Source organism: Haplochromis burtoni, unplaced genomic scaffold (assembly GCF_018398535.1).
Source record: "Haplochromis burtoni strain Fernald_Lab_line unplaced genomic scaffold, NCSU_Asbu1 Contig_457, whole genome shotgun sequence".
In the NCBI taxonomy this organism is placed as follows: domain Eukaryota; kingdom Metazoa; phylum Chordata; class Actinopteri; order Cichliformes; family Cichlidae; genus Haplochromis; species Haplochromis burtoni.
In genome coordinates this window covers 202,470-217,509 of record NW_024582818.1, presented here as the reverse complement: position 1 = coordinate 217,509, position 15,040 = coordinate 202,470, and the positions used below count along the sequence as shown (strand labels likewise).

Sequence of the window (15,040 nt, the reverse complement as noted above, 5' to 3'; positions counted from 1 at the left end):
CTTCAGCATGCCATCGTGTTTGGCAAAGGCCTGATAACAAGCCATTCATTTGATTCAGCTGTGTTGGAGTAGGGATGCATCTAAAAGCTGCAGGATAGTAGCTCTCGAGGACTGGGATTGGGCAGCCCTGCTTTACACACTCCTTTTGTTGTTGACATTTACAGGCTGTGTGCAAAAGGCCACACTCTTCAAATTCATGCCAACTAATATTTTTACGTCCAGTAGGTGTCCTACTAGAGCAAATGAAGCTTCAAGACGCTTTGCGCTGGGGTGAACCAATTGGATGAAAAGCTTCAGTGCTTCATGAAGCTTCATCTGCCCATCACTACTTACAGGTTTCTTTGAAAAATACTTTCTTATATCCAGGTTCTTCCTTTTTGCTGCCGTCCTCCTCGCAGCGCAGGCTTGCCGCTGCTAAAACTAAACAGAGCTCCCTGAAAGGCACAGCCAATCACATTGGCCATATTTGTCACATGACGTAGGACTCCAGTAGAGGACGTAATTTAACTCTTTCTGCACCGCTGGGTGAATGAGACGTTGACAGATGTTTTTTTTTCTTTCTATCGGGTTTGTTTTTCTTTACTCGAAGAGATCAAATTATTGGTGGGAACAATTCAATAATCGCTGGATATTGGTGGGGACATGTCCCTTACGTCCATGCCAAATCTACGCCCTTGAAATATACTATACCTTCTATAACTATAACTATGATTATTTCTTATCTAGACTTTAGACCTGGGAGCAGAAATGCTTATGAACTGTTTTTTATTTAGGAATAGGCAGAGCATCCTCTTTTTGTCTGGCTCCATGTCTCTGATTACGATGGACGGCATTGATCACGTGACTGTTGAGAAGACCTGAACCTCGACAGTTTCTGAAGCAGTGTTGATTGTTTTGACACATGTGCCGGAGCTTTGCCGTCATTATCCCGAGCAAACTGCCCCTGCCTTTTTCTTTCTTTCTCGCTCACAAACACACGGACGTGCCACAGTGCAGCCGTGCACGTTCCTCATTGGTCCCAGGAAGCGAAAAACAGGTGACGCAACACGGAAGTATCGGCAGCAGAGTCTTCGGGTTGTGGTGTGTTTATCGAGGCTGTGTGTGTGAAGGCTCTTGGAGAAACGACGACGCGACATGAAGGTGTTTTTTTCCGGTGTACTGCTGCTCCTGTGTGCGCGGCACACCGACAGCTGGGATGACGGTGGGTTGGCGTTTAGTGTCCGCTTCTTTTACGCTGCTCTTCAGTTCCGGTGAACTGAGCGATCGCCTGCCAAAACTGATTTCCGGTATTTGCCAAAAACGGATTGTTCCTATTTCAACTGATATAAATAACTTGTTGATCTGTAACATGTCAAATGTATCCCCCATAAATGATATCAAGTCACAAACAACGCTCCTGTCACAAGTTAGAAGCCGCAATCAGTCTTTGGCCGTGACTTTTATTTATTTATCCAGTTAAAAAAAAAATCTCGTTGACATTAAAAATGTCTTTTTTAAAGAGTAATCTGACAAAGAGGACAGCAGAAATTGCAATAAATATAACAAAAAAAACCCCCTAATATAAACATATTTTAAGTGGACAAAAAGGACCGGATTGGTTATAATGTACTAGGACGTTATAAAGATACTTGAAAAACAGGTAATTTTTCGATATTATATATAACCCCTTCGTAAACCCTGTTCACCAAAGTCTATTTACCAACATATGTAAAGATATTACACGTAAAAACAGAGGGAAACACTGAAAATCAATTTTTGGCAGACAATCACTTTTTGGCGCAACACTGGTTACCGAGATGCTCCCCTGTTTAGGAAATACACCACAAACTAGTGACAAACACGCTGTGCATGCATGTTTGTCAGCAATGGTAGGTTATATGATGAGTATGGCACTACATGATGTCATAAAGAACAGCGTACAGAAAATGCTGGTTGATTCATGACTAACGAGTCAAAGTTTGTTCCCGAAGAAGAGCTTTAGTGTGTCTAAAGCGACATGACTGTGATTTGTGTAATCCTAGTGTGGAAATCAGCCCTTGCCTTTTGTCACCTGCAGGCAGTGTACTGCTGCGGGACATCCAGGCACTGACTCTGTACAGGAACCGGTACACCACAGCCAGGCGCTCTAGCCCGATCCCTCAGCTCAAGTGTGTTGGAGGGTCAGCGGGCTGCCACGCCTTCGTCCCAGAGGTGGTTCAGTGTGTGAATAAAGGCTGGAATGGAGTCGATGTGCAGGTGAGGGACCTACTGGTGCTGTACTGTGTGAAATGAGCTCAGTAGGACTGATTCAGCTGCTTTATTTCAATTTTTGAAGAAATGACTCCTGTGTGTGCTGTGCATATTAAAATGTTCATCTCAGACAGTGGTAGGCCAACCCAAACTACAAGGACATTATTTCTACAGGCGACAACGAGGAGAGGTGGTTTGAGCCTTAATCTTTATTGTCGTTTCCATGTTTTTTTGGCACCACTGGCTGTAGGATGGTCTGCATGTTCAAGTTCAGTAATATGTATGTGTTGACGGGCACATTCTGTCACATTCAGGCAGTTTAATCTTGTCAGCACAACTGCTCATGAAAAAAACAAAATCTGACAAATTAAAGTGGGACTTTTTCTAATCTGAAATTTTGCACTTCAAAACTTGAGCAAGATTTGAGAAACTTGTGTGGGGAATCTCATCCTTGACAGATATGGGACACCTGCAAAATAGAAGACCTCACATTTTCCTTTTATTTTGTCTCTTTAAACTAAGTTCAAATGCAAGAATGTCTAAGTGGTGAGAGTGAAGTTTAAATGAGGTATTGTACCGTGTGTATGAGTAACCCTCAAACTTGTTATGCTTAAATACATTTTAGACTGATGGGGTGTCTCTTGTTCTGCTGTGTGTCACAGTGGGAGTGTAGGACTGACATGGACAACACACATCGATTTGGTCACATTGAGGTGAGCTGTGAGGGCTACAGTCACCCTGCTGATGCCTACATACTGAAAGGGTCTTGTGGGCTGGAGTACACACTGGAACTGACTGAAGAGGGCCAGAGGAGGTCTCACAGTAGTAGGGGTTCCCGCGGTGGGTTTAAAGGTAGGAGGATTAATGACGCAGGTTTTCATTTTTACACAAGGATTAGTTGTTTAAGAATGTTCTTTGTTGTTTTGTCTGTCAGATCTCTGGGGATTTGCCTCCAGTTTCTTTACTGGTTCATCAGAATATGGGCAGCAGCATGACCGTCAGAGCTCTTACACTGCAGGCACTCAGGACTCAGGAGGACTGCTGGTTGTTGCTGTGCTTCTGCTCTTAGCCTATGGCATCCATAAACTGTTCCTAAGTGGGAACACCACTGGGGGGCAAGATGGTGGACCAGCTACACATTCTGGACACAATTACCATGGCTCCATGGGTGGACCACCCCCACCAGGATTCAAACCAGACTACACAGGTAGTTGATGCAAAATGACGACGTGCGGAGATGTAGACGGTGTGGTCTGCACATTTGTCAAAGCAGCACATCCTTTTGGTAGAGCGGACCTTGTATTCTGTATTATTTTAGGGTCTTTACTGTACAACATAAAGCACCTTGAGATGACTGCTGTTGCGATTTGGTGCTAAAGAAATGAGACGAGTCTTATTTTATGTAATTTAGGCTGCATTGCATGGAAAAAAAAAGTTTTGATCAGTTCTTGTTTTCTGCTCAGACTACCCTGGAGCCAACCCCAGTTATGGTTTCCACAGTGATTACACTCACAGACACCAGTACCCAGGAGGCCAGGCAGCTCCCGGCACAGGAGGTGGTTTCTGGACTGGAATGGGAACAGGCGGGTTGCTTGGATATCTTTTTGGTGGTCGGAGGTTAGTAAAGGGGTGGAAGGAGAGAGAATAATGGAAAACGGAGACTATGGACTTATGTTTCACCTTCCTGTCTTCAGGATATTCATGCTGTGTTCCATCTCATGTATTCTGCAGGAGCCAGCCCTACAATTCTAACTACTCCACTCACACTAACAGACCTGCCAGAGAACCTCCCTCTTCCGGGACACGCATTACTTCAGGTACCAAGACTGTATCTTATTAGAAGGGACACAGAAACAGTTTGCACATGTTACCTACCTACCTTTGTGATTCTTATAGCCCTTTTCCATAAGTACCTATCCGGGTCAGCTCGACACGGTTTGTCCAAGAAATCAATTTGTCCTATCTTTCTGATATAGTGTGTTAATCCTATCCATCAGAACTTTTCTGTGGTCATACGCCATAATGTTTTGGAGAAAGACACTTTTTTTTGGTCTCTGTACACCACCACAGTGGATTGTAAATTTAAAAAAAAAATCAATTCATGATTGAAATGCAGACTTTCAGCTTTAATTGCAAGGGTTTTCCCAAGATTTGCATTACAGACAGTTTTATAGACAGTCCAAATTAATGGAAGAATTGATGAGTACTTTCAGGGCCAGGTGAGACCTGGTCCCTTCTTATTTCATGACAAATGAAGCAGACATGACCATTCTGACGTTGATTTAGAGCGTTGAATTTCTATTTTTAAAATTACTGCTCATGTAATTTTAATGCATTTGAAATATGAGACCCACAGAGAAACTTGGGTAAGATGTGGCGTAAAAATATTGATAGTTGGTAGTAAGGAGCCCAAAGTGTGCCAAGAAAATACCCCCCGCCATTATACCACCACTGCCAGAAGCCTCAATGCAAGCAAGGGTGGATTTATGCTTTCATGCCAAATTCTGACTCTACCTTCTGAACGTTTCAGCAGAAATCAAGACGCAGGTTTTTCCAGTCTTCATGTGAGCTGTAGTGTAAAACTTGGAGTGGTCTTCTGCTGGTTTGAACTTCAGCCTGTAACTGTCTGATTAGATACCTGGTTTAACGAGCAGTTTGAACATGTGAACCTAATAAAGCGTCTGAGTGTGAATACCAGTCTTAGCTGATCAGAGCAGGATATTAAATGGTTTTTAAAGCTGTGCCTCCATCCACACGGTCACATTGATCTGCTGATTCACTTGCTTAGTTACGTGAATTACATTTTTTTTTCTTGGTTTAAAAACTAACTGAGAGAACCATTAGTGCAATTACTGTCATGCTCATGTCAAGCTGCGTACCACAGCTGATGCTAGCTAGTTTGATAAATGATGTTAGACCAGTTGATACATTTTGCTGCATGACTGTGTGTCTGAGCCATTAAGCTGCTGGTTTAGCTGCTCTTAAGTGAATGAAAAACACATCAGTTACATCCATACAAACAATCCCAAACAACTTTATATTACATGTTATAATGATATAAGCATTAATATCTCCAAGCACAGAAGTAGGATCACCGCACCCACAATAAAAGAACAATTCCTCCCTTTTTTCAATGAGCATGCCAGTAAGTGTTCAGTGCAAATGGCTACAACTGACTGACTCCTGTTTGTTTTTTGTTCTTTAGGTTTTGGAGGAACCAAAAGAAGATAGAAGCCCCCACACCCCCACACCCCCACACACACACACACTTTCTGCAGTGGACAGAATATGACTAAGTGCATTGATCTGTTTGCTGCTTGCAGGCTGTAATCCTTTCTTCAAGCAGAGACGTCCAAACGTTACTGCTCGGTTGTGTGTTTCTTGGAGAGCTTGCTGTGGTTCAGTAGTTTCTGTCAGCGTGTGGTTTGGATTTTAGCCTAAAAGTTTTACTGTCCAGCATAAGAAGCTTGTAGGGCTTTATTAAAACGATAATAATGTTTCATTGATAATTACTGGATTTGGGGGTTTTTTGTAGGCAAGTTAAATATTTGAACTCTTTAACTGCAACCTTCTGCTCAAATGTTTGTATATGTTACGGTGTTCCTCTGCTGATGCACCTTTTCCCTTCCAGTAAATGAAATATTAGAATTGACAAAATGGTTAATAAAATGGTGTGTACTGCTGCTCTCTGGCTTTGTGCATCAGCTTAGAAAAAACCTTAGTCTTTAGACTCATGGAGAAAATCCACCTTTCAATCATCTGTGCAAACTCATCACTGGATGAGTTTGCACTAGGGCTGTGCGATATGACCAAAATCTCATATCCCGATATAAAACATTACTCATCCTGATAAAGATATATATCACAAAATAGTGGTTTTTGTGTAAATTCTGTGAATCTCAGGCAACTCGACTTGTTTTCAGCTAGGCGCCGTGTACCTGGCATCGAGTGTTTTGACAGATGCATGAAACTATATATTTTTAGATATACGTTGTAACGGCCATCATTTTCTTTGTATTTATTACATGGTGTGTTGCGGGGAAAAACCTGGCGGCTCTTTTTTGCTTCTCATCCATAAACTCTCTCCATACTCTTTCACGTGATTCTTGCATAGGTGGTAGAAGAGATTTGTTGTGTTGGGGACTGGTTTGCGGCATAATTTGCACAGTACAGTTTTCTGGTCAGACTGTGTCAGACTTTTGCATAACCAAACCATTTCCGTGCTACAGAGACATGGTTTGCATAACCAAACCATGTCCCCTTGTAGGAATAAGGTCCTCGATCGGTTTTGACTGGTCCTTCTGTTTGGAGCTGCCTGGTTCTGCCTCATCTTTACTGGCCATGCTGGTATTCTCTGTGAGTGTAAGCGCCATTTATAGTTACTTCATGTTTTTATTTGAGGTAATTTGTTTGATGCACATTCTGAAATTTGATGTTTGAGGATAATGTATATCATTTCAGTTTATTTTGAAAACTCATCAGGATCTTGAGCTTTATTGTGAAAGGTTTATGTGGAAAATAAACGAGCGGACGGCGGAGCCACACAATGGTTTTACCGTCGCTGTTGCTAACGAACCAACGGCTAAGAAGTTGCTTGTCCATCTGTAGTGTGGTTATTTTAAATATAAGAGAAAGAGAACTTAACATATAATATTAAATGATCAATGTTTTCATATCGATATATTCATTTTGATACATATCGTCATATCAAACAGCCTTAGTCACTTGATAAGGAATCCCTTGTCATCCCCCCAGCCGCTGTTTGTGAGGCCCTGGTTGTGCCTTTATAAAGCTTTACAGGAAAAGCTGTCGATATTTAAGAAATGTTTCTGATCACACTCAACAACACATAAAGGTAGAAAACTGATTTCTACAATCCTCATTTTAATTGCATATTTAAAATATCAAAACAAAGTGTGCACACTTCCTGCTTTCCAGAACGTATGAGACGTACAGGCAGAGATGGGCCCACACTAAATACAAATAAATACAGTGCAGGGCACTGGTGTGCGCCCTGGTGCCTGTATTATGTGAAAAAAGGTTAACATTGACTAGTAATGGATCACTTTGATTCAGAGTAGTGAATAAGTATTTAGACTCTTTACATAAATTATAATCCTACAAAAGTCTTACATTAATTTCATATGAAAATATATTCAAAATAGCAAGTAAAGTAAAACATTCTTTAACATTATGTTCCTTTTCACGATATATTAATTATTCAATGATAAATGCTGATTGGCTAATGTACTTTAATGTTGCATATGACACAATACGGTCATATTAATATGACAGCACTGGTCACAATGATGCAAACGAGCTCCAACATTTAATGTTACACTGATGATCTGACACAACAAATGTTAGATGAAAAGCATCAGACACAAAGTCTTTTACAATTGTGTCAGCCTCTCACATATGTTCTCAGGCTGATCTGCTTTCTTGCAACTTGTGAAATTTGTAAGAAAGCAAAGTTGGTTGCATTTAATAGACTTACATTTGTTTATATTAGCTAGCTACTGACGGGACTAAAACTAAAAATTAGTCACTTTCGTACTGCCCCTCACTGCAACAATGAGTTTTATGTTAAGAAACTAAGGATATACTGTTTACTTTCACTGTCTGTCTCTTTGGCAGTTGGTGGTTCATTACATTACATTAAATACATAACATTACATCTACGGGTGCAGCTAGTCAAACAATGACACTTGCTGTTTAAGAGATCATGTGACTGATGGGGTTTTGCTGACTAAGTGCCTTTTTTTAATTTTGTGATTTAGGGCTATATAAATAATGAATAGTAGAACAAGACAGAGAAATACTTCTACATCACAGCAGTCTTTTGCCCTCACTATGTCCAAAAGATTCAAGTGTCAGAGGGCTTATGTTAGCAGCTGTGCAGAGATTCTGCACAACTGTTAACATAATATGGATCGCACGAGAGCCCACACAATTTGCAAATCATGTTCAAGATATCAAATTATACTTTTTGCTGCTGATTCCTAAATCAAATAAGAAAATTACACTGGATCTTGCGGGAATATTTATTTTTAGAGATTAATAGAAAGATGTGGACGTAATGCATCTGAACGGTTGCTTTGGGGATCCTCATCCTTATGTACAGGTCAAGAGAGGAGTTGACTGTATGTATGTGACAGGGAGAGAAATTTTTAGAGCTGCAATGTCTCTAAAGAGATTTTATTTATTCTCAAGGATCATTAGATTTGATGACTGGGAATCAAGATCGGTTATAAGGCAGGGATAATCTGCACTGTGGGACAACTTCATGACACTAGGCCCACGAATGGTTTAAAGGCAAGGCAAGGCAATTTTATTTGTATAGCACACTTTCAGCACAAGGCAATTCAAGGTGCTTTACATCAGCGGTCCCCAACCCCCGGGCCTCGGACCGGTACCGGTCCGTGAGTCGTTTGGTACCGGGCCGCGAGAGTTGAGGCTCAGATGTGAAATGTATGGTTTTCAGGGTTTTTATCGGTTTTCAGCATTATTTTGTTATCGTTTTTATCGTTAACTCTGTTTTCCTGAAAATAATGTCGGGCATAAACCGGTCCGTGGCGCAAAAAAGGTTGGGGACCGCTGCTTTACATGATTAAAAATAAAACACTATAAAAGTAAAATACAAGAAAGCATTTACAATAAAACAATAATCAAGACAATAATTTATATGAAAAATTAAAACAAACAAGTAGAGAGTCATAATAGGATCAGTTACTCATAAGCAAGTCTAAATAAGTACGTTTTAATTTTAGACTTAAAAGAGTTCAGTGTCTCAGCAGCTTTGCAGTCTCCCGATAATGTGTTCCAGATGTGAGGAGCATAGAAACTAAAAGCTGCTTCTCCATGTTTAGTTCTGGTTCTAGGGATGGTCAATAAACGAGAGCTGGAGGACCTAACTGATCTGGATGGTTTGTACCATGATAGCAGATCCCTAATGTACAACCCATTCAAGGATTTATAAACTAATGAAAGCACTTTAAAGTCTATTCTCTGAGCTACAGGGAGCCAGTGTAATGACTTTAGAACTGGAGTAATGTGCTCTATTTTCTTGGTTCTAGTGAGAACACGAGCAGCAGCGTTCTGAATCAGCTGCAGTTGTCTAATTGATTTTTTGGGTAAACCTGTGAAGATACTGTTACAGTAATCAAGGCGGCTAGAGATAAATGCATTGATGAGTTTTTCTAGGTCTCCTTGTGTCATCAGTCCTTTAATCCTAGAAATGTTCCTCAGGTGATAGAAGGCTGACTTTGTTATAACTTTTATGTAGCCCTGGAGGTTCAGGTCTGAGTCCATCATTACACCGAAATTTCTGGCCTGGTCGGTAGTTTCTAGTTGGACCAGTTTGAGCTGATTACTGATATTTAATCGATCTTTTTTGGGTCCAAAGATAAGTACTTCAGTTTTGTTATTGTTCAGTTGAAGGAAATTATGAGACATCCAGTTATTAATTTGCTCAATGCATTTATTAAGAGTTTGGATAGGTTCAACATCACCTGGTGACATTGAGATATAAAGTTGAGTATCGTCTGCATAATTGTGGTAGTTAATATTATTGGTGGTTATAATCTGGCTTAACGGGAGTATGTAAATGCTAAATAAGAGGGGCCCTAGGATGGAACCCTGGGGGACCCCGCATGTGATTTCTATATTTTGTGATGAAAATTGGCTAATTGACACATAGAAGTTCCTGTTCTTAAGGTAGGACTTGAACCAGTCGAGTGCTGTACCAGAGAGTCCGGCCCAGCTCTCTAGATGTTCCAGTAATATATCATGATCAACGGTGTCAAACGCCGCACTAAGGTCCAGTAGTACCAATACTGTGGATTTCCCACGGTCATTATTTATACGGATGTCATTAAACACTTTGAGGCTGTCTCGGTGCTGTGGTGCCTACGAAAACCAGACTGATAAATATCAAAGCGGTTGTTCATTGCGAGAAAGCTGTTTAACTGCTGGAAAACAGCTTTTTCAATAATTTTACCGATAAATGGAAGATTAGAGATTGGTCTGTAGTTTTGCATTAATGTGCTGTCTAGGTTCTTTTTCTTTAATATTGGTTTGATAACTGCTGATTTTAAGGCTTTGGGAAAGACACCTTATAGGAGGGATGCGTTAACTATTTGGATCAGATCCTCCCTGATGGCTGGGAGGACCTTTTTAAGAAAACCTGTCGGTAATATATCCAAGCAGCAGGTGGCAGAGCTTAGATTCTCAATAATTTTATCGAGGCTTGATTGATTTATTGTTTGAAAGTGAGTCATTTTCTCTGCATAAGTGCTAATTGGGCTTAACGTCGGTATTGGGGTTGAAACTAATGTTCCAACTGATCTTCTGATTTTGATTTTCAAGATCTTTTCAATAAAGAAGCTGGCAAATTCATTGCAGGCCCTGGTGGAGCTTAGTTCAGGGGCTATTGCCACTGGAGGAGTAGTTAATCTTTCCACTGTAGCAAATAATGTCCTAGCATTATTGTTGTTTCTATGAATACTCTTAGAGAAAAATGACTCCCTTGCATCCTTCAGGGCTAGTTGATACTTATTCAGCCTCTCTTTATATATCTCGCAGTGAACCTGGAGTCGAGTTTTCCGCCCCTGACCCTTCAAGGCAGTATATGGCTGCATGTGATCTTACTGTATTTTAATGTATGGAACAGAACATTTATACACATAAGCCAGATGGAGGAGCTGCTGAAAGAAACTAGGGGGACAGTTTTTCACATCATACAACCTCGGATAGTAGCTTCTCAAAACAAAGCTGACAATGGTTGGAACGCATATTAATGCTAATGAGGACATTGTCTCAATTCCTTTTCTCCAAGATAAAAATCCACTATACTGAAAGCTTAAAATAAAATATAACCTTATGACAAATCACGAACCACACATCTGTTGCTAATTGTGTTCCAGTAAAGACTGATTGCAATCATTAAACATGCTTTTTTCTGTTTAAAAATGAGATACAGACATAATACGTTAATGGTTTATGAAGGGAAATTTTATTTCAGACTTGTTACTAAAACCCCAAATATGTTCAGAAGAATACCAGAAGGTCCCAAAAATGAAGACCATACACGGGTTAATCTGGAGAATTTCTGCATTTTAGGAAATTTAAAAGGGGTGAGCATGTTCAATAGTTATTTCTGTTAGATATTTTATGATTGATGAGACCCATGTGGGCCACTCAAGTCTTCCCATGATCACCATCACATTTCTATAAAAGTAATCACAGTATACTGATTAACTATATATTACTACTATCACGGCTAAAGTACTGATATTTCACTACCCTTATCATGTAACCAGCAGGCCACCTCCAGTCAACTAACTGCACCCCAGTTAGCCCTGATGCTGTGCTGTAGTGATGTGTTTGAAGTGCACAGGATACAGCACTTTATGTGTGTGGTTGGGCTGATGCAGCTTGAGCAAGTATATAAGTGCTCTATCAATTCCAGTCTATTAGGGTACAAATCTCGGTGGGACCTTGTCCTTTTTGTTCTTTAATGTGTGCTTTTCTCTTGTTTTGCATACATTTCTCCTGGTTGCTGCTTATTCCTACTGTCTACTATTTATGTTTTATCCTGGCAAAGTTACTGTGGAGCACCCAATTTCATACAATGCCAATAAAGGGCTATTCAATTCAATTCAATTAAGCAGGTGACATCAAAAGTCTGCTAAATTCAAAGAAGTGAATCTTTTCACTTCTTTTTTTATTCAAAATAGCATCTCTGTGTCAGAGTAAAGCTGGTTTTATGGTCCTGCAAATGTGTCCGACTGCATACATTTTTCAGTTGGACAGAGCAGGAAGAGGGGTTTTTAGAAGCTCCTGGGCAGTCTCCAAGATCCTGGCTGTGCACAGCTGGAAGCAGATGATGTAAGCAACTCCCAAAACTTATTTGGTTGACAAGTGGGCAGGTATAGAGCAGGGATAGCAGGTTTAACCGATAATAAGAGAACCATGAAAAACAAACAAACAAAAAACTTCATAGAATTTAAAAAAAGAAAAAAAAATCTAACTAAACATGAAAAGCACAGACAGTGGCCGTTTTCCATGGTTTTTAAACACTCATCAGCTCTTTCTATGTTGTGAGTCACAAACCAACAACACATACTTAATATACTGCCTCCATCTGACAACAGAGCCCTTGATTGGACCCGACAGGCCTAGTGGTCAGATCAGATTTTTTTGGCTGTTGGCATTAATCTTTAAATGTGGCCATTAGTCTGGCCATTATCAGATTCTAGTATAAACCAGTATTGGCCCTGTCATCACCTACAAAAGAACAAAGGTATCACACGAGATTCCCAAAAGAGTCCCAAAGATAGCTCCAATAACAAGGTGTCCAGAGCTCTTATAGTGTGGGGGACATTTTTTTTCCCCAATCCACTTGTCCCTTTAAACATCCTCTTTATCAAAAAAGTTCTTGCAAGTTATCAGCTTTGTCTAGGTATTTTCATCATGTCAGACATGTTCATTTGACATGTGCATTAGTTTGTCACCTCTTTCTGTAGGTTGGAATTGGTCGAGGAGCAGCTCACCTCACTCTCTCTCTCGTCATCGTCATGTATTACAGTGCAGCGATGAGTCTTTAAGGACTGTGACCGAGTGAACAGTCTCTTGCAATGTGAACACCAATATGGTTTCTCTCCAGTGTGAACACGTAAGTGGCGGTTGTAACTGTATGAGCTATTGAAACATTTCCCACACTGGTCACAGCTGAATGGCTGCTCTCCAGTGTGGATGCGGAGGTGGCGAATATAATTGCTTAGACGACCAAAACTCTTTCCACATTCTTTACAATTATAGGGTTTCTCTCCCGTATGAGTGTGAATATGTTGCTTGTATGTTTTTGAAATAGAGAAGCTTTTCTTGCATAATTCACACTGGAATGGTTTTTCTCCCGTGTGTATGCGTAAATGTGATTTATAATTACCCAGCTGAGAAAAACTCCTGCCACACTGGTCACAGCAGTATGGCTTCTCACCTGTGTGGACACGCTGGTGTATCTTGTAACTACTTAAGTCACTGAAGCTCTTTTCACATTGGCCACACTCATATGGTTTCTCTCCGGTATGGTTCCGCAGATGAAGACTGAAATGGCCTGACTGAGTGAAACTTTTTCCACAAAAATCACACTGGTAAGGTTTCTCTCCACTGTGGCTCAGCTGGTGCCGCTTGTATGAGCTTAAAAAGCTAAAACTCTTGGGACACTTGTCACAGCAGTATGGCTTTTCTTTAGTATGGACACGCATGTGTATTTTGTAAATACTTAAGTAACTGAAACTCTTTTCACACTGCTCACACTGATACGGTCCAGTGTGATCGCGAAGGTGTTTTCTGTAGGAACTCTGGTCACTGAAATCTCTCCCACACTTGTTGCAGCAGTATGAGGTGTCTTCAGGGTGAGTATACAGGTGTATCTTGTAAGCATTTAACTGGCTGAAACTGCTGCCACACTGTTCACAGTGGTATAGTTCCTCCGATGTATGACTCAGTTCATGTCTTCTTAGACTACAGATCCGAGTGAAACATTTCCCACAGGTCAGACACTGGTGAGGTCTGCTTCTGTCTGGATCTGACGGTTTCAGCTAAGTGGGGAAAAAAAAGACAAATTAAGGTCAGCTGAGAACTTGCTCAAATAGTCCCTGTATATCATGGAGTGTTAACATATAAAAGATGCAGTTTTTTGAGGTTTGTTAGATACAGCTCAGATTGTAATTTTAGGGAAAGTTACATAGGTTTTTGTGCTTAAATACGCTACTGCTTATTCTGAGATACAGTATGAGATTTGCTATTGCAGTGCTTAAACAATTATTAAAATGGAAGAAACACAAAACCTCTGTCCTGTCCATTGTGCATGCCACCTCTAACCCAAAGTCAGGTAGAACAGACCAGATGTGGGTGAGGGGTAAGAGGGGAGAGCAAAGAGCCAGGACACAATCAATCAATCCATACATCCATCCACTCACAGACAGAAATTAGCCACACCTCTGGCCAGTTTAGACTCACTAGTTAACCTAACAACATACATGAATGTGAGAAGAACCTGAAGTACCCAGAGAGAACCTACATTGAGGAGCCCATAGCAATTATTAAGAGTTAATAAATAACTTAAAAACACATTTGAGAATTGTTAACAGCACTTAATAATTTATAAAACAATATAGAACTTTAAGTAATTTATATTTCATCGTTAACTACAAGCTTGGCCTGGAATCATGAGGTTGATATTCACAGGTGGGCAGACTTGAGCAGATAAGGTAAAGCATGTACTGGAGCCTGCAACAGAACCTGTGCTCGTAGGAAGTGGAGATAGGAGTGATTGAAATAATGCTGACTAATGGATCAATCAGAAAAGTAATTAGCTGATTTGTCAACCCTCTCGTGAGGGTTTTTAAATCGGCTTTCCCACTCACTCCAAAAGGTCCTTGATTCTATGGCTCTGTAAAATCCCACTCTGTTTCCTTCACTCTGCTCCATGATTTACCTCTGACCTCTAAACATTGAAGGCCAAAACTCGGGAACTAGAGCATAATGCAGAAATCTGTGAACTCCAGTATAAAGATTCCATTAACCAGGCCAAACAAACCTTTTATGCAAGCATTATCAGTTCAATTCAATTCAATTTTATTTATATAGCACCAAATCACAACAACAGTCGCCTCAAGGTGCTTTATATTGTACAGTAGATTCTACAATAATAAATACAGAGAAAAACCCAACAATCATATGACCCCCTATGAGCAAGCACTTTGGCGACAGTGGGAAGGAAAAACTCCCTTTTAACAGGAAGAAA

The 15,040-nt window shown here is 40.4% G+C and overlaps 2 protein-coding genes across 2 annotated transcripts; one reads left to right on the top strand and one right to left on the bottom strand.

Moving 5' to 3' along the window:
• Window positions 1-638: 638 nt before the first annotated feature.
• On the top strand, window positions 639-5,984 carry saraf (store-operated calcium entry-associated regulatory factor). The gene is made up of 7 exons (XM_005945683.3): window positions 639-1,201; window positions 2,057-2,235; window positions 2,892-3,081; window positions 3,164-3,436; window positions 3,693-3,846; window positions 3,961-4,046; window positions 5,435-5,984. Exons 1-7 carry the CDS (start codon window positions 1,135-1,137, stop codon window positions 5,458-5,460), a joined length of 975 nt encoding a protein of 324 aa, XP_005945745.1. The 5' UTR covers window positions 639-1,134; the 3' UTR covers window positions 5,461-5,984.
• Window positions 5,985-11,189: 5,205 nt separating this feature from the next.
• LOC102289273 (gastrula zinc finger protein XlCGF7.1) lies at window positions 11,190-13,252 on the bottom strand (the record flags this gene model as incomplete). Its single annotated transcript, XM_014341161.2, is given in 1 exon segment — window positions 11,190-13,252. A coding segment is annotated over 1 exon segment (521 nt), but the record flags the coding sequence as incomplete, so codon positions are not given.
• Between the last annotated feature and the right edge of the window lie 1,788 nt (window positions 13,253-15,040).

Excerpts from the sequence above, each read along its gene's own strand:
- saraf (XM_005945683.3), top strand. The coding sequence starts at position 1,135 with ATGAAGGTGTTTTTTTCCGGTGTACTGCTGCTCCTGTGTGCGCGGCAC. Across the intron at positions 1,202-2,056 it reads CACCGACAGCTGGGATGACG|GCAGTGTACTGCTGCGGGAC; the intron begins GTGGGTTGGCGT and ends TGTCACCTGCAG. Across the intron at positions 3,847-3,960 it reads TATCTTTTTGGTGGTCGGAG|GAGCCAGCCCTACAATTCTA; the intron begins GTTAGTAAAGGG and ends TGTATTCTGCAG.